Source organism: Dama dama, chromosome X, assembly GCF_033118175.1.
Source record: "Dama dama isolate Ldn47 chromosome X, ASM3311817v1, whole genome shotgun sequence".
Lineage (NCBI taxonomy): Eukaryota > Metazoa > Chordata > Mammalia > Artiodactyla > Cervidae > Dama > Dama dama.
This window is the reverse complement of record NC_083714.1, coordinates 134,292,299-134,320,170: the sequence shown is the minus strand read 5'-3', so window position 1 is coordinate 134,320,170 and position 27,872 is coordinate 134,292,299. Positions and strand designations below refer to the sequence as shown.

The window sequence follows — 27,872 nt, the reverse complement described above, 5'->3', positions numbered from 1 at the left end:
TAATCACTGCCATCCCCAGGTGGGGATGACAGTTAGGGTAGCTGTGTGCATGCCCAAGGCTGCACCTTCTGAGGAGTGACATCAGAGGCGGCACACTGTGGAGGAAATAGACTTCAGTGAGCTAGTCCAGCGAAGTCACTCAACAAATAAACCGATAAACAGGAACAAATTGCAGAGGCAGGAGGGAGAGAAATCAGTATCCAGAGTTGCAACATTACCTGAAGTGTCCAGTTTTCAACCACAAAAAATATAAAAAATGCAAAGAAACAGGGCAGTGTGGTCCATATATATGAAAAACAGCAGGCAATGAGTAACTGCCAGGTATTGGACTCAGGAAACAAAGACTTGAAAACTGCTACTATAAATATGCTAAAAGAACTAAAGGAAACCATATTTAACAAACAATGCATCATCAAATACAGAATATCAGTGAAGAGTTAGGAATTACCAAAAAAAAAAAAAAAAGTAAAGGGGAATTCTGGTGCTGCTTATTTGCTCAGTCATGTCCAACTCTTTGCAACCCCACAGACTGTAGCCTGCCAGGCACCTCTGTCCATGAGGATTTTGCAGGCAAGAATACTGGAGTGGGTTGCCATGCCCTCCTTCAGAGGATCTTCCCAACCCAGGGACTGAATCCAGGTCTCTCACATTGTAGGTGGATTCTTTACTGTCTGAGCCACCAGGGAAGCCCCTGAAGCTAAAAAATATAATAAAAAAATAGTGTTAGTCTTTCAGTCGTGTCCAACTCTTGGCAACACCATGGACTACAGCTGGCCAGGCTCCTCTGTCCATGTAATTCTCCAGGCAAGAATACTGGAATGGGTAGTCATTCTCTTCTCCTGGGGCATCTTCCCAACCCAGGGATCGAACCTGGGTCTCCTGCATTGTATGCAGATTCTTTACTGTCTGAGCCACCAAGGATGTCCCAAAAGGATAATAACCAAAATTAAAAATTCACTGAAGGGGCTCAACAGGAAATTACAGTGGAAGAAAGAATCAGCAAATTTGTAGACAAATCAACAGAGATTATGCAAATTGAAGAACAGAGAGAAAAAAGAATGAAGAAAAATGAACAGAACCTCAAAGAAATGTGGGACACCATCAAGTATACCAACAAAAATAGATCATAATAGGAGTCCTGGGAGGAAAGGAAAGGAGCAGGACTACACTAAAAGAAATAATTGCTGAAAAATTCAAAATTTGATTAAGCTAATCTATACACCCAAGAAGCTAAATTCCAAGCAGGATAAACTCAAAGAGAGCCACATTCAGATACACTGTAGTCAAAACTGTGAAAGACAAAGTCTTGAAAGCGGCAAGAGAAAAAAGTGTCTTATTGTGTACAAGGGTAACTCAATAAAATAAACATCTGACTTTTTTAATCAGAAGCAATGAAAATTAGAAGGCAGTATAACAACATATTCAAAGAGATGAGGATAAGAAAGTCAACCAAAATCTTGTATCTAGCAAAACTATCTTTTATAAATGAAGGAGAGTCTAACTTTACCTAAAGTACACAAGATCTTTAGAGAAAATTTCAACACCTTAATAAAGGATCTGAAAGAAAATCTGAGGAGAAAAGGAGAAAATAAGGACATTTTTAAGTAGACACAAACTGAGATAGTTTGTTCCTAGAAGACACGTTTCATTTAAAAAAAATACTAAAGGAAGTTCTTCTGGCTGAAAGCAAGTGATACCAGACAGTAATTTTAATTCACACAATAAAAACAAAGTATGGGGATTTCCCTGGAGGTCCAGTGGCTAAGACTCTGCGCCCCCCCAATGCAGGAGACCAGGGTTCCTGGTCAGAGAACTAGATCCCACATGCTGCAACTGAGAGTTCACATGTTGCAACTAAAGATCCCACATACCCCAATGAAAATTGAAGATCCTGTTTACTGCAACTAAGACCTGGCACAGCCAAATAAAATCCATGGCTGATTCATGTCAATGTATGGCAAAAACCACTACAATATTGTAAAGTAATTAGCCTCCAAATAATAAAAATAAATGGAAAAAAAATAAAGAGATAAAAACAACAAAAAAAAGAAAAAATATGCAATAAAGTTAGTTATATAGGTAACTGTAAGAAACAGTATAATTGCTCATTTCTTTTCTTGTCTTAACTGGTTTAAAAGACAATGGCACAAAATTATGTATATAATCACATGTTGGAGCCTATAACATGTATTAATATATATGTAACATATTTGGCACTAACAGTACAAAAGATGTAGGCAGAAACAAGGCTGTACTTGAATAAGGAAATAGCACCGTTTGGTAACCTGAATCCACAGAACAAATGAAAGGAATTAGGAAGGTAAACAAACAGGTTAATGTAACTCTATAAATACTTATTTTCCTTTCTTCTCTCAGCTTTGTTAAAAGATGATATTATACAGAGCAAGAATTCTAACAAAAACACTTACAAACATTACAACTAAATAATCCCCAGTCTCTATAAGAGGTAGGTAAATTGAAGGGGCAGGAGTCCAACCTATTTGGATAGAATTGTTAGAGGTTTTAAAAATATTTCCAAAACAAATATTTGTGCTGAAATCTTGTTGACAGTCTTCCTTAAGCAAATCTATTCTTCCCAGAAAGCACACAAGTTAACTTTGCCCCAGTCCTGCTCAAATCCTCAATAATGATGTGTGAAAAAATGAGACATTGATAAATCTATGCTTTGTGCTGTCACAGGTTATGGCTCAAGTGAGCAGAACAGTAGCAAGAGAGGCTGGTGAAGGCTTGCCCACAGCTGCAGCGGATCCTGATCCTCTGAGCAAACATTTAGCCTCAGTTTGAGAAAATAAGGAGAAAGAAGGGGGATGCATGAATTCTGAAAACAACTGGGTGAGTTTAATGAACAAGACTGAGCAGACAGCAGAAATCTGGAGTCTTGGGAAAGTAAAACTACTTCTTTTGAGAAAATCTTCCATAAAAGTGTATAAAACTTAAAGAAATTCTACAGAAAGAAATTGGGACTAATGACTACATTTTAAAAAGCACTTCATGAACTTCCAAATGAAAGCACAGGCTCTTGAGTGCAGTACTTTTGTTCTTACAAAGAATAGGCCCAAACATCTTCAAGTGATGACTTGAAGACTTTTGTTGGTGGGGAGACCACAAATTAAAAAGAAAAACATTGATTAGCATAACACATGTTCAATAGCAAACCAGGCTGGGATATTTATAATTGTTACATTTATAAACAGAAACATCTCAAGAATCCAACTCATTAAAACAAATTTAACAAAGACAGCTTAGTTTCCTACATAAAGGGGCATTAGAACCAGTATGCTAGGCACATTAACATGTAAGCCCGTATTCCAAACACTCTTCAAGCATTTCCAAAATGATGATTCTGATATAGTAAGTGAGGTCAGGGAGCAGAGTAAAAGCCACTGGTCTCTAACACTATGAGGGTGGGGTGAGGAATCAGTAGAACTACGACCATCTACAAACATCACCATAATGAATAGTTCATCCCATAGCATCACTAGGTTAAATAATACTTTTTTTTTTTTAAAAAGATCTCATTACAGGGATTTCTCTGGTGGTCCAGTGGCTAAGACTCCAAGCTCCCAATGCAGGGGGCCTGGGTTTTATCCCTGGTCAGGGAACTAGATCTACATGCTACAACTAAGACCCAGTATGGCCAAATAAATAAATATTTTAATAAAATAAAAGCTCTCATTACAAAAGTGTGGCTATATAGTCTCAAATGCCATAATTTTTAATGCCTATCTAATACACCATCTGGTGACTATATAGAGAGTGTATACTTCCTACTTCATCATTCTCATTTATTATATAACTTTGTTTGGAATTTTTTCTTACTATACACTGAGATGAACACCCTTGCATATGGCATCTTTCCACTCTGGTCTTTTCCTGAGAATAGCTTCCCAGGAGTGAGATTATTAGAGCGAGTTTAAGGTTCTCCATATGTGTGGCCAAGTTGCTGTCAAAAAGGATGGAGCAATTTATACCCCCACCAGTAGTATATACAAAGACATTTCAATTTCATCATTGTCTCAGGAGAGCTGGGTAGTGGGTTTTTCCCCCCACATTTGCTAAGTTAGGTAACAAAGAAATAACACGATTATTGAAATGCGAAGTCAATATCATCCCAGTTCAAGCACAGCAAGATGGTGGAGAATCTGGATGGCCAAAGATGGAATCTCAGCTCCACCCCATACTAGATGGATGACCTTGGAAAATATATTTGTCCATCTAAACCTCAGTTTTCTCATGTTTGAAATGAGGACAATAATATTGTCAACTTCATCAAGTGACAGAGGCTTAAAGATGGTCATGGCACATAGTGGACATCCATTAAAGATTAGCTATGTTCGACAGTTCTAGACTAGGCCAGACTGGGAATTCTGAACCTGGAGCCTGTTAATTCTTGGAAGTCTATGAAAGTGAATGAGAAAAAAAAGTTCACCTTTTTCATCATTCGCCTTTCATTGAAATATAACAGTGCCTTTGATTAGGAATGTAGGCAACACGTTTTGTTTTCAGCAGGACATGGGACTTTGTCACTAATACAAATCACAGAATTTTTCATGTCACATTATAGTTCCTGAGGAGATCTCAAAATAACTTTTATACTTAGCACTACACCAAAATTATGGCAGTTTTTAGACTTGTTTGAGACAAATCTTATTGTTTGAGACATTAGTAAAGGAGGACATAGACTACAATATATCACTTTAAAATATTTTAGATAACTACATGCATGCATGCTAAATCGCTCCAGTTGTGTCTGACTCTTTGCAACCTCATGGACTGTAGCCCACCAGGCTCCTCTGTCTATGGGATTCTCCAGGCAAGGACACTGGAGTGGGTTGCCATTTCCTCCTCCAGGGGATCTTCCCAACCCAGGGATCAAACCCACATCTCTTATGTCTCCTGCTCTGGCAGGCAGGTTCTTTACCACTAACTCCACTTATATAGTTCAGTATAATTGGTCTCTTTGGAGTAGCTTGTATTTATTTAAACATTTTAAGATTTATTCTGAGAAGGGGTCCATAGGTTCCTCCAGACTGACAAAGGAGTCCCAGGACCCCAAAATCTAAGAGTCCCTGCTCTGGACCCTAGGCAGAAGTTGCACATAGAACAGACTACCTGCAGCCGTAAAACATCAGTTTCTTCAGTGGGCTTCATGTATGAACAGTTACATGATAATAGGCGAGTCCCATCCATAAACTGCTGCCAGGAGAGCAGAGCATGTTGTAGTCTCAACCTTACTGTCCATCAGGTCCAATCATGGCCACTACCCAAGGACACCTAGGACAAGTCCCCCAGCAGGCTCCTCTGTGGGCGCCCTATGCAAGAAGGCCAGCACAAAAACACAAGCAAAGGGGCCTCACTACACTAGCACTTATTTTTTATTTACGGCAGGCAGCCTGGAGAATTTCATGGACTGAGGAGCCTGGCAGGCTACAGTCCCTGGTGTTGCACAGAGTCAAACACAACTGACAGACTTTCCAGTAGCAGCTCTTTCTAATTGTGTTGCTGGAGAAGGCTCTTGAGAGTCTTATGGCCAGCAAGGAGATCAAACAAGTCAATCCTAAAGGAAATCAACCATGAATATTTACTGGAAGGATTGATGCTAAAACTCAATACTTTGGCCACCCAATGTGAACAGCCAACTCATTGGAAAAGACTCCAGTGTTGGGAAAGATTGAAGGCAAAAGGAGAAGGGGACGGCAGATGATGAGATGGTTAGATAGCATGACCGACTCTGAGTTTGTGCAAACTTCAGGAGATAGTGGAGGACAGAGAAGCCTGGTGGGCTGCAGTCCATGGGGTTGCAAAGAGTTGGACACAACTTAGCAACTGAATAACAGCAGGTCACAAAGTTGTTCAGTAATAGCACAAGTTTTTTATTTTTTTAGAAACTAATTCTTTGAAGCAAAAAAATGTGTAAGAATTTATCCCAACCAACTTCAACATGAGATTTTCAGCTTGATCTTCCAGGGAACATTTCTAAAATAATGATTAAATAAATGTTTAGTCAAAAGAAGAGGGAAAAATCTAAGGCAAATGGAAGGAGGTTTAATACTACCCATGATAAGCTGATTTCCAAGCACTTATGGGAGAATGCATATCTTGATTGCTGGGAAAACGTGGCACTCTGGAGCTTAACTCCAGAAAAGGGCTGCAAACCCTTGATGAAAACTGGAATTTAAAAAGCACAGAGAATTGTTCCCAAGAAAATTTAGGGAGAAATTGAGCAAACTTAAGACAATTAAAAATTATTTAACATAACCATATGTGTGACAAAGTCAACTTATTAAGGAAGAAAATAAATCAAGCATCGCTCTAAAAAAATAACAAGGTATAATCCTTTGTCTAGTTTTTTTAAATAACTCTTTGTGTAATTTAAGTCAGTTAAAGGAGGATTTTTAAAATCAGCATGCACGCATATCAGGGAAATGCAGTTTTTTTAAGATCAATGCAAATAGCATTCTATGTACATTGCTAGCTTTCTATATTTATCTGGTAATAAGAGGAAAATACAGAAGCTGAGTAACAATTTCGATTGGATAATCGGACAACTGTGCCACTGAAAGGTGAATGAAGACATCCCTGCTGGAAACATGCCATGTAGCACCAACTGAGCTATTCCAACAGTCCATCTGCTTTGTTCAAATAACAGAATAGCTATCATAAAGTCAGAGAATTATTTCAGAGCTGGCACAAACGGCAGTGATCACTTTATTAATAATCATCTCATTTTATATGGGAGGAAACTGATTTCCAGCAAGGTTAACCGACTGGCCCACAGATGACCACAAAGCCAGGCGAATTTCATGTCCTCCCTCTCCTTTCCTGTAGGCATCTGCCACTAACTGCCAATCATGCTCAATCCTGAAACACTCTTATATCAAGATAGACATGATATACAAAACCAAATGCCCAACACCAGCAGATGGGTGAATGGTGTAGTTTATGGTATGTGAATTACATCTTAAAGAAAATAAATGGGTGTCATGGGACACTGGCATGTTGCAGTCCAACTCACAAAGAGTCGGACACGACTGATTCAACAACAACAAACGACACACTGAAGACTTATTCAGTTGGTAGGCAGAACTAAATATTTCTATTTTGGTTCTGACATTCACCCTGTGAAATGTGACACTACTCCTGTCATATTCAAGAGATACAGAGAAGTTTTATGGTTCCACCTCCAGAGTTCTGCAATTTATTTTATTTTCTCCAGAGTACTTCAATTTAAAAGAGAACACAACCACAGGCATGGAGGGGAAAAAAAGACAAAAAGACTTGAAGGGAGAATTTAATATGAGGTAGAAATACAAAATAGCTACACAAATGAAATAAATATTCAAATGGCAGAGTTTTTTTTACATAAATCACATTCAATGAATAAAATTCTCCCTCTCCATCTACTATGAGAATTAGCCTTCTTATTTGAAATTGAGTCTTCACTAATAAAAACGGTAGAAATTCTGACTCTGAACTCAGGAAACCCAAAGGATGCAGAAAGGAGAAAAGAAATTTAATTGCCTTTTACCAAAGTGTCCCTACGCAATCTACATCATCCTTGATAATCTTGGATCCCAAGTCAAAGCAAACTGAAGGAATGAGGAAGGCAAGAGAGAAAGACCAGGAGAAATTCTGTTACTCAAAACTTGAGGCCTCAGTGAGCTTGCAAGCCAGGTGCTAGATTTGCAGTACCACAATACTACCAATGTCTGTTTCTCAAAGAATTTCTGATTTATTGCCATCATAGAGATAACTATTTTGATGGGAACAATGAGTGTCTTTTAAATCTCACTGGATTTCCAGAAAAAAAAATAATCCAGAGGTCAAGAACCAGATTAGTTTTTTAATAACATGACCTAGGAAATTTAACTCTGTTTTTAAAGGACCAGCTCTCAACTCTGGCTTTAAGACATGACAAATGAAAGTAAGGTCCAGTTTACTTTGAACTATCTCTTCTCCATGTACTGGGTGGAACACTTCATCTTCTCCTGGTCATTTTCCTGGGGGTCAAGGAAGGTTTATGTCCCCATGTTTCCTCTCTGGTGAGGAACCTATGTGCAGGTTCTGAATAATCACCCACCGATTCAAAACATCACATCATTTCTGTGCATCTCTGCCTTCGAGGTACATGCCTTAGTCTTAGGGTACATATGATTCATTTATTTCTCAAATGAAATGATTACAATGCAGTGGACACTCAGGTGCACACCCAGACTGCCCTTTCAAGGAAAGATGTATTGTCCTAGCTACTGAGAACACTGCAGCTCTCCCCCCTGCTGCCAACCACTTCTGGAACTGCCTCAGGTGCAGAGAGCACCTCACCCAGTATTCATTCTCCTTCCAGAGAGGGATGGATATAGGAGTATAAAGGCCTGGCCACCTCGTCACAACTCAGAACTACTTGGAAACTCCAGCTCCTCAGGGAGGTCAGGAAAGGCTTCCACTGGGCCTGCATCCCAGCGGGATTTCTCTTTCTGCCCAATCCTGCTTCCTGCCCTCCTCTCCCTCACAGGTGATCCCAAGGGCACTCCTCAATAAATTTCCTGTTCATTGAACTCAGTCTCACAGTTTACTTTCTGGGGAGAATCAACCTATAAAATATAATGTATCTTTGAAGGTATAGTTATTTTTACAAAGGAAAATTAAAACAAAGAATACCTGTGGACTATGTATAACAATAACAAACTACCAGGAAGTTCCAAGGTTTAATAGATAAAGGAGTCTTGGGGTTGGCTATACTTTCACTCTTGTTTACATAAAGGCTATAATTTCACTCTTGTTTTTGATCTCTCATCATATAAACAAGTCTTCTGAAGTGATAAAATGCTGACAGGGGTTATCTTTGTTATCACTAAGCAGCAGAAAATAGCCTCTAAAAATAAAAATGGATAAAAATAATATATGAAGTCATTTTTATGGAATTCCGATCAAAAACTGAATTACATTTTAACTCAAATATTGAATTATGGAGCAAAACATGATGTGTTAAAGATTTCTATGAAAAGTATCTAAACCTTGCAAAGGAAATTAAGAAAATTTCCTTTACAAGAATATTCAGAAGAAGAAAATATCTAGGAATAAATTTAACTGAGAAGGGAAAAAGACTTGTACACAGAAAGCTATAAAACACTGCTGAGAGAAATTAAAGGGGACCTCAATAAACAGAAAGACATCCTGTGTTTTTGCATTGGAAAACAATATTATTAATATATCAATACCACCTAAGTGATAAACAGATACAATGCAACCCCTATCAAAATTTCAATGGTCTTTTTTGTAGAAATGAAAAAGTTGATTCTCAAATTCACATGGAATTGCAAATGACCTCAAATGGCCAAAACAGTGTTGAAAAAGAAGAACAAAGATAGATTTCCTGATTTTAAAAAGTACTATAAAGTTACACTAGTCAAAACAGCATGGAACTGACATAAAGGTAAACATACAGGTCAATGGAACATAATTTCAAGTCTGGAAACAAACCCTTAAATTTACGGTCAGTTGATTCTGACAAAGGTGCCAAGAAAATATAATGGGGAAGGAATCATCTTTTTAAGAAATGGTACCAGGACAACTGGATAGCCACATGTAAAAGAAAGAAGTTGGACCCGACCTCACACCAGACACAAAAATTAAGTCAAATGGGTCAGAGTATTAAATGTAAGAGCCAAAACTATAAATTTTAAAAGGAAACATAGAAGTAATTCTTTGTGACCTTGGGTCAGGCTAAGCGTTCTCTGATAAATGAGGCATAAAATAAGTAATTGATGAAGTCTCTGAAAAGGGCCTTGCTTCCAGAATCACAAAGAACTCTAACAGCTCCATAATAAGACAAAAAATCCAACTAAAAATAAGCAAAAGATTTGAAAGCATTTTTGAAAGAAATTCTTGAAAGAAATTTGAAAGAAAGAATTTCACCAAAAAAAGACTATGAATGGCTAATAAGCACATGAGAAGATGCTCAACATCATGACTCACTAGGGAAATACAAAACCACAATGAGATACCACTTCATACTAAAATGGATATAATAAGAAGACAGACAATACCAAGTATTGATGAAGATGTGAAGAAGCTAGATCTCTCATTGGTGAAGGAAAAGTAAAATGGTACAGCCACCCTGGACATTATTTTGATAATTTCTTACAAACTTAAACATATATTTACTATATGATCCAGCAATTCCATTCCCAGGTATCTACCCAAGAGAAACGAAGACCTATTCCCAACACAAACACCAGAATGTTTATAACAACATTATGAAAAATAACTAAAAAGTGGAGACAATGCAAAAGTCCATCAACTGAAGAATGTATTGCTATAAATACGTGGACATACAATAAATACTTTTCAGCAATAAAAAGGAACCACTGATACATGCTACATCATGGATGAACCTCACAAATACCATGCCAAGTAAAAGAAACTAGATACAAAAGACCACATATCCTTCCATTTCTATGAAAAGTCCTAAAAAGGTGAATCTGTAACACATAAAGCAAATTAGTGGTTGCTTGGGGCTGGGATAGGAATTAGGGTTGTCTGAAAATAAGTATATTGCAGGGTGATGGAAACGCTCTCAAACTGTATTGTGGCGATGGCTGCACAACTCTTAAAAGCCATTGGATGTTGTGCACACAGGTAAATTTTTACAATATGTCAATTATACCTAAATAAAGAGTTAAAAAAACAAACCTGGAAGACAAGACTATGAGCATCATCTGAAAAAGAGGTGAGCATGAAAGGTGATACTATGTTTCCAAAGACCAGAAGAGCCCAGAAGGGCTGCAGGTCTGGTCCAGACTGAAGCCTACAGACTGGCTTCCCATCCTTTGCATTCCTGCAAAACAACTGCTCCCAGAAACAGGAGCAAATGGAAGCTATCTGCGATGGCTAATTTTATGTGTCAACTGGACCAGCCACATGGTGTTCAGATTAAACATTATTTTTGCACATGTCTGGGAGGGTGTCTCTGAATGTGATTAGCATTTGGGTCAGTGGACTCAGTCAAGTAGACTGTCCTCCCCGCTGTGGGTGGGCATTCTCCAATCTGCTGAGGCCTAACCAGGACAAAAGGCAGAAGGAGGAGGAATTCAGCCTCTTTTGCCTGCCAAACTGCTTGATCTGGGACACTCGTATCGTCTTCTCTGATCTACCCCCATTGGCTGCCCAGGCCTTTGGACTTAAACTGAATTACATGACTGGCTTTCCCAGGTACCCTCATAATAGATGTCTCTATCTCCTATTAGTTCTGTTTCTCTGGAGAACCCTTACTAATACACCATCCCTCTACCATGTGAAGCCGAGTCCCATACATCATCAGGCACAATTCTAAAAACATGAAATACTCCCTGAAGACAAAGATCTCAAAGCATCTTGGTTTTCATACATTCATAAATCACTTCAAGCACCCAGCTCCATTGTTCACTGTGTGGCATTTAATCTGTACCTGACTCACAGGACTTTACAATTCACCAACCACAACTATGTTGTATCTCTCTCTGTTAAAAGCTGTCCAGTTATCACAGTCCCACAGTGTCATCAGATTCTCTCTGCAAACCATACCTCTGCTTTCAGGCAGCATTACCCCCATCCATATGGAAGGGACCAGTGAACAAACTCTTCATAAAAGTCAGCTGATTTACTTTGACATTCTATTTCAGTGTTTAATCACCATTACTGTAAGATGTCCATTCTGCTGATCCCAACCTTTTTTCCATTTGCCCTAGTTCCATGCCATTTGGAGTACAAATAACTGCCTCCCAGCTTTGTGAAAAGGGGTAACCTTTGAAAAAGACCATGAACCATACCTCTTGAGGTTTGTTTCCCTTCAACTTTTCCTTTTAGGTGCTATTTTCAACCCTTCCAGTCACCTCTGGTCCTTTATTTTGCTCTCCTGAATGCTCTAAAATTTCACACCTCATCAAGCATGACAACCAGGACTGGGCACCAAATTCTAAAGTAATGTCAAACATAGCAGAGACAGTTGTTGCCAAATCCTTTACTATCAGTTTATTCCTAAAAAACCAGCAAAACAAACAAAAACCTAGGGAGAATGATGCTATGGTCTAATTAGAATTACCAAGAATGTGAAGGAATTCCTAGGTGTTTATAGACAAGGGAGAATATACCAAAAGGGAGAATATATAGTAGAATGGTAACAGAATGTTGCTAAGTCTGAAGAACAAAAAGGTTTCTAGTCTCTGACACAACCAACGGTCAAGATGCAGAAGAGTTGTGTTCCTTGTATCTGGCCTTAATGTAATTCTTGCTTTAAGGAATAACTGTTTCCTTGATGTTCTGTGTATTAAATCCAAGTTCTGTCTTTTCACTTGTACAACAAATATGGGACACAGACAATGAGTTGGAAGTTATCTATGAATGAAATGACTGAGTTCAACCTTTTCATTTTACCCATGAGGGCACTGAGGATTGGGTTCAGGGGTGGAATGACTGACCAAAGTTATTCAGAGACAGAGCTGGGAGGCTGAGTGGGGACGAGCCAGTTGGCAGCTTGAGGGGTAGGGGGTTCCAGCTGTCCCTCTGAGAAATACAGCCAATAGGTACAATCCTAGCCACAGCAATCCACAAAGAAAGAGAAATAAAAGGAATTCAATTGGAAAAGAAGTAAAACTGTTACTGTTTGCAGATGACATAATACTGTATATAGAAAACCCTAAAGATGCTACCAGAAAACTACTAGAGCTCATCAATGAATCTGGTATTGTTGCAGAATACAAAGTTAATATACAGAAATCTCTTGCATTCCTATACAACTAACAACAAAAGATCAGAAAGACAGATTAAGGAAACTATCCCACTTAGTATCACAATAAAAAGAAGAAAACACCTAGGAAAAATCTACCTAAGAAGATAAAAGATCTATACTCTAAAAACTATAAGACATTGATGAAAGAAATCAAAGATGACACAAACAGATGGAGAGAGACACCATGTTCTTGAATTGGAAGAACCAATATTGTGAAAATGACTATACTATCCAAAGCAATCTATAGATTCAGTGCAATCCCTATTAAACTACAAATGGTATTTTTTCACAGAACTAGAACAATAAACTTTACAATTTGTATGGAAGCAAAAAAGACTCCAAGCAGCCAAAACAATCTTGAGAAAGAAAAATCTAGCTAAAGGAATCAGGCTCCCTGACTTCAGATGATAATACAAAGCTACAGTCATCAAGACAGTATGATACAGGCACACACAAAAAAAGAAATGTAGATCAATGAAACAGGGTAGAAAGCCCAGAGATAAACCCAGGCAAGCATTTTACATGTTTACATTCACAAAGTTAAAAATCTGAAAATACAATACTTACTGTGTTTTTTTGAGTTACCATATCCTGTAAAGAAAAGATAGGATCAATGTAGCTTTTTTCCAGAACAGTTAATTTCCATAAGCACTTTGTCCCCATGCCATTATCTGAAACCCACTTTAGAGCAAGAGTTATTCATTTCAGACCTCCCACCCACCCCCCTCCCGTAAAAAGCTTCAAATAGAATGGAGCTCCAAGAAGTGTAAAACTTACGTTCTAAGGAAAATTTACCATGATTTGTTAGCTTTGGAACTCCTGGAGAAATATATGGTTATAAGGATTTTCCTGTAGCAGTGGCCATACTTCTGTCCAGATATTTTGAGATCAAGTTCAGGGCTGTGAACACCCTGCGCCTTGACTTCTCAGGGACAGCAACAAAGTGCATGGGTGGCCCACTGTGTCCTCGGGTCTGGAACCATTCGTGTCATCAATGTGAAGGCTGCAGGTCACCCTCCCACCCCCAGTCAGCCTTCAGACAGAAGAGGTGTTACTGATAGAATTCCTGACCCCGCACTATAGATATTTTATTTACATATTTTCACTATAGGAATTTTCACACTCAAATTCAATGACAATAGTTTCAGTCAGTTAACTTAGCATAATGGTTATGCAGCCCTCAACTGTGTATCATTTATATGCTGCAAGCCTTTTGCTGACAAAAGAAAACATAATTAAATAGCTGTCCTGTAAAATGTGTTTTATGTGTTCTGAGATTTCTATTTTCTGACAAGTGCAGATCACTTCTTCTGCCGTCAGATACAATGAGTACTCATTTCCATTTTAGGAAGTATTTTTCTGTATCATTAAAAATTAAAAATTATCTAGGTCATGGGACTTTCCAGAGGAGTTCACTAAGGCACAAAAGAGGAAAAAAAGAATTGAATTGGGGAAAATATGATACACTCAGATTTCATGTCATGTTTTTCATCAAAATACAGCTTAATATTATCCACCCTTTCACATTTTCTAATTCTAAATATTGCTAAGTGTAACTACTTTAGTTAAAATCAGTAAAGAAATCTAAATACCTACAGTAATTTAGATTGGTTTATAGCCTTTTGGGAAACTACTTTACAATGTAAAGTATAACAACAAAACAGTTTCCTCTTCCACTGTTACACGAATGACTTAAAATACAGTACTGTGCTAGGATGCCAGAGGACACACCTGTGTCAGGTGTATGTGATGTATAATACATACAGGTCACACATCTGAGACAGGTAGTATTTCTACTAGGAATAATTTCAAATTATTACAGAACCCACACACATCTGGTTAATATTGGACATTAGGAAACACAAACTAAAATGCCCAATATGCCATCACAAAACTGTGTCATTTATATACTAGTGATTTTTAATGCTAAGGGAGTTGGACATTTAGAAATGATGTCTGTGAAGGTTAAGGCTGAACTACTGGTTCTCACTCCTGGCTGCACATTTTGGGGGTTAAAAAAAAATCCCCTAGAGACTGTGACATAATTGGTCTTGGTGTGGCCTAGGTACTGGGACATTTATTAACTCCCCAAATGATTCTGAAGTGCAGTCAAGGTTGAGTAACACTGCTGTAAACAAACTAATCTTTTATTCCTGAAATGACTTAACATAGACCAGGATTTCCTGACTGATGCTAAGATGTTAAACAATATTATTGTTCAGTTGCTAAGTCATGTCTGACTTTTCGTGATCCCATGGACTATTGCCCACCAGGCTCCTTCGTCCTCCACTATCTCCTGAAGTTTGCTCAAATTCATGCCCATTGAGTTGGTAATGCTACTTAACCATCTAAACAATATTAGTATTAGCTAAATTTTGTAATAACTCACATTCAATCTTCAGATTTTACAAACAGGAACTTTTATTTTTTTAGGAAAAAAGTACCACTATTCTAAAAAGTTTGTATCAAATTTGCAAAAATACATTAAAAAACTTCTCAATAATTACTGAGTTACCCATGAACACACAAGTTTTCAGTTTTGCTTGGCTTTAAACTGGGGAGAAAATAACAGATTAAACACTGATTACATCTGTGATCCTAAAAGTTCCTACCCATTTTGGTAAATGTTAAACATTTTCCTATTGCCGTCCAAGTTGAAATTTTTTTAAATGTATAGGTTTGGATCAAATTGCCCAATATAGGATTCCAAAGGCTGTGTTTGCTTCAATGGAAACCATCAGGAGTTTTTGCCTTCAATTTCCTAATGAGCTTAGACACACTCAAGTTGCCTGCAAACACACATCAATAGCACATATGCTTACACAGTAGCCAGGAAGTCACCTGCATGAGCTAGAATTTGGGGTGGGGAAGAAGAAATTGCACAAGCAAATCTTTATTGTTTTTCTCCAACCTCTTCTGCTGCATGTTCATTTCAACTGAGCATACAGTATTCACAGTACTGCTTTCCCCAAACAAAGTATTTAGGAGAAGGTGAACAATACACTTTACCTTCAAAGAAAGAGCAGTGTCAGCATCGGTGTCGTGGTACAGGATCACATTATTGGCCATGTCGAAGCTTTCACGGACTCCAAGATGGTAGAAGAGTGAAGGCTGTCTGGAGATATCGCTCATGTCCACCACAGCAACATCTGCAATGAACAAGGAGACAAGGTTGGCGGAGAGAGAGGTGATCTACTTTCTACTTCCTGATGATCACCAATGGTGAGCTGCTGCAATCTGCATTCTACCATTAGTCCAAAATAAGTAATGACTTGATTAAAATTACCACCACAAACTGTGGAGGAAAAGCAACAGGAATAAACACCCAAAACTGAAACTCTCTTCCTTATTCAACGTGTGGAAAATATAGTATCACTTAAAAACTGCTGGTGAATTTATTTTAAATGTTATTTCTATTAGGAAATTTATCATATTCAAAGAATATATTTAGCTTATGTGCAAAGTATTAAGTGTAATGAAATGAAAAACCATGCAACCGGCATGCAGCCCAAGACACAAAGCGTTATCTGTACTGTCAGAGCTCCATGTGCCTCCCCTAATCACATCTCTCCCTTCTGCCTGGAGAAAGTCTCTATCCTGACTGTTGTACTTTTCAGTTCTCTGCACATACCTGTATATGCATACTATATATTATTATAGTTATGAATTCCTAAACAGTATATTGTTTAATTTTTGCATGTTTTTGAACTTTATATAAGTAGTATTACACCATATGTATTCTGTGACTTGCTATATTTTGGTGTAAAATAACCAAACTATATGTCTAGCTCTAAATTTACACATTTTCACTTAAGCATCTACGATAACTAGATGGCAATCTCACTATCCACCCTGTCTATAGACATTTTATTCAATGTTTCTTTTCCTATTTCCAACTGTTGTAATGACGATTCCTGCACCATGCTTCCAGTTCCCATGTTATCATCAACTGGACAACACAGATCACATGCCCCTCGAGTTGTGAACTAGAGAGACTTCAGTCAAAACAGAGGAGCAACACAGCACATCAGTAAAGAGTAAACTATTTGGCAGAAATCAACACAATTTTGTAAAGCAATTATCCTTCAATTAAAAAATAAATTTAAAAAAAGAGTAAAATTTGCCTAGCAGCATTCGTCACCATTTCAAACCTAGTCATTTTCCAGACAGCATCAAGAGCTACAAGTTCTACTGGACTTCCCCACTCTGAGCAGCAGAAACTTGGGGAAATAATGTCCAAACTTAGGCTTGTGCCGCTGTGACTCACAGGAAGTCACTGAAAATCCCAATGAAACAGAACAGAGGTGAGGTGAGCAGGGACATGAAGAAACAAAAAAGTAGAGAAAAGCCACATCAGCGCCAGGTACCCCTGACTCTGGGAGATCTGAGATCGAGCATCGGTAAGCCTTGGGTGGGCCTTTTATTCTCTAAATTATGGGTTACCTGCTATATAAATGCCAGGCATTGTGTTTGGTGCCAGGGACAGAAGTGTGAACAAGGCATAATCCCTCTCCTCAAAACCACGTTTAATACAACAGGGGTGATGGGAAGGAAGCAGTGATTAGAATCAGGATAAGGGAAGCTAAAAGTGAGGGGAACAGTGACCCCCCTGGGGGAATGAACCCACATTCAGGTGGAGGGTGGCCAGGGAAGGCTGAAAGGATGCGTGCTGTCTGGGACCTGAAGGTATAGAAGAGGCAGACAAATTGGGATGAGGACGTGGGGATGGAAAGGGAAGGAAAAAGTGTCATAGGAAGAAAAGCTAGCAAATGCAAAGGTCAGAGGTCAAGTGGGATATACATTTGGGGCCACTACAAATCATTTCATGGGCCCAGAACACCTTGAGAAGAGGAACTTGGAAAGGTTAGTAGGTGTCAGGCAGGGTTTGAAGGGCATGTTAAAGAGGGCTGGACACTAGCTTGAGACAATGGGAAACCTACAGTAGGGTGTTTTTGTTTGTTTTATTATGGGAAATTACTAATGTGTGTGTGTATGTGTATGTAAAAGTTCAGAATAACGTAATGTAATGAAAGCCCTGTACCCCTCACCACCCTTAACAATTGTCAGTATAGCCACCCTTATTTCATCTCAACTGCCATCCACACCACCCCTTTCAGATTATTTTGAAGCAAATCCCTCATGGCATATAATTTCATCCCCAAACATGTCAAAGCCTCATTATTTTTTAAAAAATATCATGAAGGGCTTAAACAGGGGACTGTCATATCTAAATTCACCCTTTAGAGGTTCCTGCTCAAGAAAGGACAAATACATATGCTAAGGAAACACTTTTACAATCCCAGTCTGGTTAATTTATCTCAAATGGATCTCTGCCCCCCACAGACATCTGCTCAGAGTCAAAAACCACACTGCAGTGGAATTAACTAGACATTTTGCCTATATGATTTTTCCCTGGACTCTATTACCTATTCAAATGAAAAAGAGTGTGTTTCCCAGTGATGTTATTAAGAAGTGGCAACGCAGATGCTGATTCTAAGACCATGGGAAGTTCTGCAATTAGTTAAAGGAAAGGAAGCAAACGAGAGTGGGAGGGGGCAGAGCAGAGGTGAATGAAGGACTTCAGCTCCAAATCGTGCAGGCTATTTTCATAGGAAGCCTGCCTTGTTGCTAAGCAGATTAAATTTGAATCTGGTGACATAAGTTCCTCTCTCCTCTTTGAGAGGAACAGGCCCTGTCAATGTTCTGTGCTAAGACCTGCACACTGGCCTCACCATCTCCACTAAGGAGCTTGTCTGGGGCTCCACCAAGGGTTGAAATGGAGACTTCTCTCAGTGCCTCGTTAAAACGGGGCAGAATGAAGCACAATGGCTACTGCGTGACTCAGGAGGGGAACACAGGACACAGGACACATCCAGGACAGCAGGACAGCATGAGACTTTGTCATGCTACTGCAGAAAGGAAATCCTTTTCAAGAGGCATGGTTCAGCAAAGCTTTTACACAGTGAACTACTGAGGAAAAAAGGGGAGAAACAAAGACATGCTTGATGGAAAATGAACAAGACAGTTTCGTGTCATCCTTTGCAACAACACTCTAAGCATTTCCCGATCCCAGAAGTAAGCAAGGGCTGCCTACCTGTGCACCCTGTATAAAGGGGATTATGACCAGCAAACACTGGGGTAAGAGGCAGCAAGCACCCAAACTAAATGCAGCCCCTCGACTCTGGAAAAGAAGGTGGAGTAGCAGGAGTTGAGCTTACCTCCTCTTGTGAAAATACCAAAATCACAACTAACTGCTGAACAAGCATCAGCGAAAAAAACTGGAGCCTACCAAAAACCTTTTTTTTTTAACATTCAAAGACAAAGAAGCAGCCACAATCAGATGGTAGGAAGGCCACTTTCACTACAATCAAATCCCATTCCCACCAGATGAGTGACCCACAGACCTGAAAGAAATCATATTGCAGAATTTCTCCTGTTTGAGAGTCCCAAGTCCCACATCAGGCTCCCCAACCTGGGGTTCTGGCACTGGAAAGAGGAACCCCCAGAGGATATGACTCTGAAGGCCAGCAGGGCTTGAGTGCAGAACTCCACAGGATGGGGGAAACAGACTCCACTTTTGGAGGGCACACACAAGGTCTCCTACATATTGGGACCCAGGGCAAAGCAGTAACTGCATAGGACCTACCTACAAGTCTTGAAGGGTCTTCTGAGGAGACTGGGGGGGTGAGGGCAGGGGCAAGGACACTGATGGCAGAGGCCCCAGAGAACACTGACCAGTGTGAGCTCTCCCGGAGGTCAGCATTTTGGCAACAAGATCTGGCCTACCCAATAGACTACAAGTTCCAGTGCTGGAATGCCTCAGGGCAAACCACCAGCAGGATAGGAACACAGCCCTCCTACTCCCCACGCCCAACAGCAGACAGGGTGCCTAAAGCCATACTGAACCCACAGCCACCTCTAAACACACAACTTGACATGGCCCTGCCCACCAGTGGGAAGGCACCAGTCCCTCCTACCAGGAAGGATGCACAAGTCTCAGGATCGACCTCACCCACCAGAGGGCAGACACCAGAAGCAAGAGGAGCTACAATCCTCCAGCCTGCAGAAAGGAGACCACAAACACAGAAAGTCAGACAAAACGTGGTGGCAGAGAAACGTGTTCCAGATGAAGGAACAAAATAAAAACCCACAAGAACAACTAAATGAAGTGGAGATAGGCAACCTATCTGAAAAAGATTTTAGATTAATGATACTAAAGATGATCCAAGATCTCAGAAAAGAATGAAGGCACAGACTGAGAAGTTAACAAGAGATGTTTAATAAAGAGCTAGAAGATTTCAAGAACAGAGATGAACAATGCAATAACTGGAATGAAAAACACACTAGATGGAATCAACAGCAAAATAAGTGAGGCAGAAGAATGAATAAGTGAGCTAAAAGACAGAATGGTGGAAATCACTGCCACAGAACAGAACAAAGAAAATATAATGGAAAAAAAAATGAGGACGGTCTCAGAGACCTTTGGGACAATATTAACTGCACTAACAGTTACATCATAGGAATCCCAGAAAGAGAAAAGATAAAGGACCTGAGAATATATTTAAGGAGATTATAGCCAAAAACTTCCCCAAAATGAGAAAGGAAACACTCAAGTCCAGCAAGTGTTGAGAGTCCCATACAAGATAAACCCAAGGAGGAACACCGCAAGACACATATTAATCGAACTGACAAAAATTAAAGACAAAGAGAAAATATTAAAAGCAACAAGTAACATGCAAGGGAATTTCCAAAAGGTTATCAGCTGATTTTTCAGTTGAAAATCTGTAGGCCAGAGGGAGTGACATGATCTATTTAAAGTAATGAAAGGGAAAAATCTATACCCAAGAATACCCAGCAAGGCTTTCATTCAGATTCAATGGAGATATCAAAAGTTTTACAGACAAGCAAAAGCTAAGAGAATTCAACACCACCAAACTAACTTTCGGAGAAGGCAATGGTGCCCCACTCCAGTACTCTTGCCTGGAAAATCCCATGGATGGAGGAGCCTGGTAGGCTGCAGTCCATGGGGTCGCTAAGAGTCAGACACGACTGAGCGACTTCACTTTCACTTTTCACTTTCATGCATTGGAGAAGGAAATGGCAACCCACTCCAGTGTTCTTGCCTGGAGAATCCCAGGGACGGGGAGCCTGGTGGGCTGCTGTCTATGGGGTCACACAGAGTTGGACATGACTAAAGTGATTTAGCAGCAGCAGCAAACTAACCTTACAATAAAACCTAAAAGAACTTCTCTAGGTGGAAGGGAAAAGACCATGGTGAGAATCAAGAAAATTACGAATGGAAAAGCTCACCAGTAAATGCAAACATAAAGTAAAGGTAGAAAATCATTCACACACTAATATGACATCAAAACCAGCAATCATGAGAAGAGAGAGTACAAATGCAGGATATTGGAATGCACTGGAAATTAAAAGACCAGCAACTTAAAACAATCTTGTACATATATAGACTGGTCTATCAAAACCTCATGGGAAGCACAAAGCAAAAATCTACAATAGATACACAGAGAAGGAAAAGCAACCCAAACATCATTCAGGACAGACATCACATCACAAGAGAACGGAAGAGGGAAGGAAGAAAAAAGACCTTCAAAAACAAATCCAAAACAATTAACAAAATGGCAATAAGAACATTCATAGTGATAATTACCTTAAATGTAAATGGACTAAATGCTCCAACCAAAAGTCAAAGACTGGCTAAATGGATAAAAAGAAAGAAAACCAAACAAGACCTGTATATATGGTGTCTATAAGAGACCCACTTCAGATCTAGGGACATATACATACTGAAAATGAGGGGATCAAAAAAGGTATTCCATGCAAATCAAAATCAAAAGAAAGCTCAAGTAGCAATACTCATATCAGACAAAATAGACTTTAAAATAAGGAATGCTGGACTTGCCTGGTGGTCCAGTGGCTAAGCATCCTCCTGCCAACGCAGGGGACATGGGTTTGATTCCTGGTCTGGGAACTAAGATTCCACATGTCATGGGGCAACTGAGCCCATGTGCCACAACTGAGAGTAGCTGCCACTTGCTGCAACTGGAGAAAGCCCACGCACAGCAACAAAGAGCCATGCGCACTGCAATGAGGACCCAGCGCTGCCAAAAATAAAATAAAAATTTTAAAAAGAGGCAATAAGCCTATTAGAATGGCTCAAGTTAAAATTTAAAAAAATAAAGAATGCTATAAGAGACAAAGAATGCTGCATAATGATCAAGGGATCAATCAAAAAAGAAGATATAACAATTGTAAATATATATGCACCCAATATATGAACACTTCAATATATAAGACAAATGCTAACAGCCATAAAAGGAGAAATCAACAGTAACAAAATAACAGTGGTGGACTTTAAGACCCCACTTCCATCAATGGAGAGATCATCCAGATGGAATATCAATAAGGAAACACGGGCCTTAGATGACACATTAGGCTAGATGGACTTGATATTTGCAGAGCATTTCATCTGAAAGGAACAGAATACACTTTCTTCTCAAGTGCACATAGAACATTTTGCAGGACAGATCACATATTGGGCCACAAATCAAGCTTCCATAAATTTAAGAAAACTGAAATCATAACAAGCATCTTTTCTGACCACAACACTGTGAAATTAGAAATCAACTACAGGAAAAAACTGTACAAAAGAAAAAAAAAAACCACAACATGTGGAGGCTAAACAATATGCTACTAAACAACCAATGGATCACTGAAGAAATCAAAGAGGAATTTAAAAAGTAGATAGGGACAAATGACAACAAAAACACGATGGTCCAAAACCTTTGGGATGCAACAAAAGCAGTTCTAACAGGGAAGTTTTTTTAAAAAATTATTTTAATTGGAGGATAATAACTTTACACATTGTGGTGGTTTTTGCCATACATCGACATGAATCAGCCACGGGTGCACATGTGTCCCCCCATCCCGAACCCCCCCTCCCACCACTCTCCCCACCTCATCCCTCTGGATTCAGGGCACCAGCTTTGAGTGCTCTGCTTCATGCATCAAACTCCCACTGGTCATCTACTTTACATATAGTAATATACATGTTTCAAAGCTATTCTCTCAAATCATCCCACCCTGGCCTTCTCCCACAGAGTCCAAAAGTCTGTTCTTCACATCTGTGTCTCTTTTATAGCAATATAATCTTATATTAGGAAACCAGAAAAATCTCAAATAAACAACCTAACCTTACACCTAAAGCAACACCTAAAGCACCTAAAGAACAAACAAACCCCAAAGAAAGAAATAATAAAGATCAGAACAGAGATGAATGAAAAACAGATACAGAAAACAATAGAAAAGATGAATTAACTTAAGAGCCGGCTCTCTGAGATGATGAAATTGATAAAACTTTAGCCAGACTCATCAAGAAAAAAAGGGGGAGGGCTCAAATCAATGAAATTATAAATGAAAGGACTTCCTTGGTGTTCAGTGATTAAGAATCCACTTTGCAATGGAGGGGACGCAGGGTCAATCCTTGGTCAGGGAACTAAGATCTTACAGGCTGCAGAGTGACTAAGCCCACACACCAGAACGAATGAGCCCACATGCTCTGGAGCCTCTGTACCACAACTAGAGAGCCCATGCACTGCAACTAAGACTTGATGCAGCCAAATAAATAAATATTCCAAAAAAATAAATTAATTAAAAAAGAAATGAAAAAGGAGAAGTTACAACTGACACCACAGAAATACAAAGGATCATAAGAGACTACGACACGTCAACAAAATGACAAATCTAGAAGAAATGCACAGATTCTTATAAAGATACAATATTCTAAGACTGAACAAGAAAGAAATGGAAAATATTAACAGACCAATTACAAGCACTGAAATTGAAATAGTGATTAAAAAACTTGCCAACAAACAAAAGTCCAGGATCACATGGCTTCACAAGCAAATTCTATCAAACATATAGAGAAAAGTTAACACTATCCTTCTCACTCTTCCAAAAAACTGCAGATGGGAAAACTCCCAAACTCATTCTATGAGGCCACCATCCACCCTGATACCAAAATCCAGACAAAGATATCACAAGAAATGAAAATTACAGGCCTATATCACTGAGGAACACAGACACAAAAATCCTCAACAAAATACTAGCAAATCAAATCCAACAATACATTAAAAGGATCATACAAGGGGGCTTTATCTCAGGGGATTATCTGAGATAAAGGATTTATCTGCAAGGATTCTTCAATATGCACAAATCAATCAGTGTGATATACCACATATTAACAAACTGAAGAATAAAAACCATATAATCATCTCTTTAGATACATAAAAAGATTTTGACAAAATTTAACACCCATTTATGACAAAAACTCTCCAGAAAGTGGGCATAGAGGGAACTTACCTCAACATATAAAGGTTGAATATGACAAATCCACTGCTAACATCATTCTCAATAGTGAAAAACTGAAAACATTCCCTCTAAGATCAGGAACAAGACAAAGATGTTCATTGTTGCCACTTTTCTTCAACACAGTTTTGGAAGTCCTAGTCACGGCAATCAGAGAAGAAATAAAAGGAACCCAAATTGGTGGGGGGAAGCAAAACTGTCACTGTTTGCAGATGCCATGATACTACACATAGAAAATCCTCAAGATGGTACCAAAAAACAACTAGAGCTCATCAATGAATTCAGTAAGTTTGCACAGGATACAAAATCAATACACAGAAATCTCTTGTATTTCCAGACACCAACCACAAAAGAACAGAAAGAGAAATTAAGAAAACATCCCACTTACCATCACATCAAAAAGAGTAAAATATCTAGGAATAAACCTACCAAAGGAGACAAAAGACCTGTACTCTTAAAAACTCTAAAAATGCTGGTGAAAGAAACCAAAGATGACACAGATGTAAAGATATACTATGTTCTTTGATTGGAAGAATCAATATCACCAAAATGACTATACTGTCTGAGGCAATGTACAGATTCAGTGCAATCCCTTTCAAATTACCAATGGCATTTTTCACAAAGCTAGAACAAAAAAAGTTTTCTAATTTGTATGGAAACACAAAAGACCCCAAATAGCCAAAGCAATCCTCAGAAACAAAAACAGAGTGGATCAATCAGACTCCCTGACTTCAGACTATACTACAAAGCTACAATCATCAAAACAGTATGGTACTGGCACAAAAACAGAAATATAGATCAACGGAATAGGATAGAAAACCTAGAAATAAACCCAAGCACCTATGGTAAATTAACCTATGACAAAGGAGGCAAGAAATACAATGCAGAAAAGACAGTCTCTTCAATAAATGGTGCTGGGAAAATTGGACAGCTACATGTGAAAGAAGGAAATTAGAACATTCTCTAACACCATACACAAAAATAAACTAAAAATGGATCAAAGACCTAAATGTAAGGCCAGACTCTAAAACTCTTAGAGGAAAACACAGGCAGAACACACTTTGACATAAATTGCAGCAATTTTTTTGGATCCACCTTCCAGAGTAATGAAAATAAAAACAAAAATAAACAAATGGGGCTTAATTAAACTCAAAAGCTCCCGCACAGCAAAGGAAATCATAAACACAACAAAAAGACAACCCACAGAATGAGAGAAAATATTTGCAAACAAAGTGACCAACAAGTGATTAATCTCCAAAATACACAAATAGCTCGTGTAGCTCTATGTCAAAAACATAAACAACCCAATCAAAAAAAAAAATGGACAGAAGATCTAAGTAGACATTTCTCCAAAGAAGACATACAGATGGCCAAAACGCACATGAAAAGATGCTCAACATCATTAATCAGAGAAATGCAAATCAAAACTACAATGAGATATCATTTCTCACTGGTCAGAAAGGCCATCATCGAAAAAAATCTACCAACACTAAATGCTGGAGAGGGTGTGGAGAAAAGGGAACCCTCTTACACCCTCACTGTTGGTGAGGATGTAAACTGGTACAGCTACTATGGAGAAGAGTATGGAAGTTTCTTAAAATACTAAAAATAGAACTACCATATATGACCCAGCAATCCCACTCCTGGGCATATATCCAGAGAAAACCATAATTCAAAAAGATACATGCACACCAGTGTTTACTGCAGCATTGTTTACAATAGTCAAGCCATGGAAGCAATCTAAATGTCCATTGACAGACTAATGGATAAAGATGATGTGGTACATATGTATAACAGAATATTACCTGGCCATAAAAAAGAACAAAGTAATGTCATTTGCAGCAATATGGATGGACCTAGAGATGATCATACTAAGTGAAGTAAGTCAGACAAAGACAAATATCATATGTTATCACTCCTTTGTGGAATCTAATTTTTAAAAAAATGATACAAGTGAATTTATTTACAAAACAGAGCAAGACTTACAGATATTAAAAATAATCTTCTAGTTACCAAAGGGGAAACGTCAGTGAGAGATAAATCAGAAGCTTGGGATTAACATACACACACCACTATATATGACAGATATCCAACAAAGACTACTGTCTAGCACAGGGAACTCTACTCAATATTCTCTGATGACATATGAGAAAAGAATCAGAAAAAGAATGGATAATTCAATCACTTTGCTGTACAACTGAACCTAACACAACATTGTAAATCAACTATACTTCAATAATTATTTTTTTAAAAAAGGACAGACTGATACCGCCACTGACAAAAAAATTCCAAGTAACTCATGTTCAATTGGAAAAACATGTCAAACCCAAAGGTGACATTTGCCCGACATTTTTCAGTTGGCCCAACTGAGTGAGTTTACTTGGAAAAGTTCTACCACAATATTTGACCAGTTTATTTTTAGAACTTTTAAACACTAAGTTAGCAGATTTATAAATGACAAATAGGATAAAACATCAGATTGGAATTCTTTATCATGTATGCAGAATTGAGTTTTTTCCCCTAAAGTATGTTAGTTGCTCAGTCATGTCCAACTCTTTGCGATCCCATGGGCTATAGCCTGCCAGGCTCCTCCATCCATGGGATTTTCCATGCAAGAATACTAGAGTGGGTTGCCATTTCCAAGAGACTATAAATTACCTAAAAGCTTTAATCATCAGAGTGATCACTTGCTTTGCTATTTACAAAACACTGTCATAGACATCTGTGTTGAATTTCAGAACTAGCCCATGAGACAGGCTTGGTACCTGACTCTACTTTGTAGGTGGGAAAATGAGGCAGAAAGAGTAACAGAATCACCTAAGGTCACACAGCAAGGGCAGAGCACTCAGGGCTCCAAACAAGCCAAATCTTGTGCTCCCCAGGGCCCAAGTGAGGCTTACAACTTCCTAGACTCACTTTTTGAAACTGAGTCACTGGGGAGGTGGGGCAAAACAGCTTATCAATCTAGTGCAAACAGTTTAGATAGCATCACCGACTCAATGGACATGAATCTGAGTAAACTCCAGGAGATAGTGAAGGACAAGGAAGCCTAATGTACTGTAGTCCACAGGGGTGCAAAGTGTCAGACATGACTTAGCGACAAAAAGCAAACAGATCACAGAAAAAAAGAGGTCAAATTCATATTTTCATTGACAAATGCACCCTATGCTCCAATTACCTTTAGTTCCCCTGATGCAGGCCAATCTCAGAGGAAAAGCCTATACAGAATAAATCTTCTTCCTTGATCATGGAACACACACACACACACAACCTCTATACATCTTGGCTTAATAAACTTTAAGAAGTGATACCCCATCAGGGACTTCAAACAGCCAAGGCTTCCATTAAAACCTACTCTTAGCAGGAAAGTGTCTGAATTTCAAAGCTAAGTGCCCTTCCAACAATTTAAGAATCAATTTTAATGATCTCACTACATGTTTACATGAAATAAGAAAATGAATGATGTAGAGGATTTTAGTTTACTAAAAACTTTTGAATATTATCTTAGTGAAATGCCTTAAAAGGAATAAGTAAAACTAAAAATTTTCTACTGTGGTTTAAAAGTATACTTTCAAAGCAAAGTATTAGTCAGTACAACGGTAAGACAGCAAATGATTTACCATATAGTAAGATTGTACTGGCTCATGCCAGGCTTTAAATACATTCTAGGTTATCTATAAGCTTATCTCCCAGCAGAAAA

At 38.6% G+C, this 27,872-nt stretch overlaps 1 protein-coding gene across 1 annotated transcript in view; it reads right to left on the bottom strand.

Moving 5' to 3' along the window:
* MAP3K15 (mitogen-activated protein kinase kinase kinase 15) overlaps positions 1-27,872 on the bottom strand; it is a 136,545-nt gene that overhangs the window by 91,623 nt on the left and 17,050 nt on the right. The window contains exons 2-3 of the mRNA XM_061137496.1: positions 15,797-15,936; positions 13,355-13,378 (exon numbers count right to left, since the gene is read on the bottom strand). Coding sequence (XP_060993479.1) covers positions 13,355-13,378; positions 15,797-15,936 — 164 coding nt within the window. The remainder of the gene's footprint in view (positions 1-13,354; positions 13,379-15,796; positions 15,937-27,872) is intronic.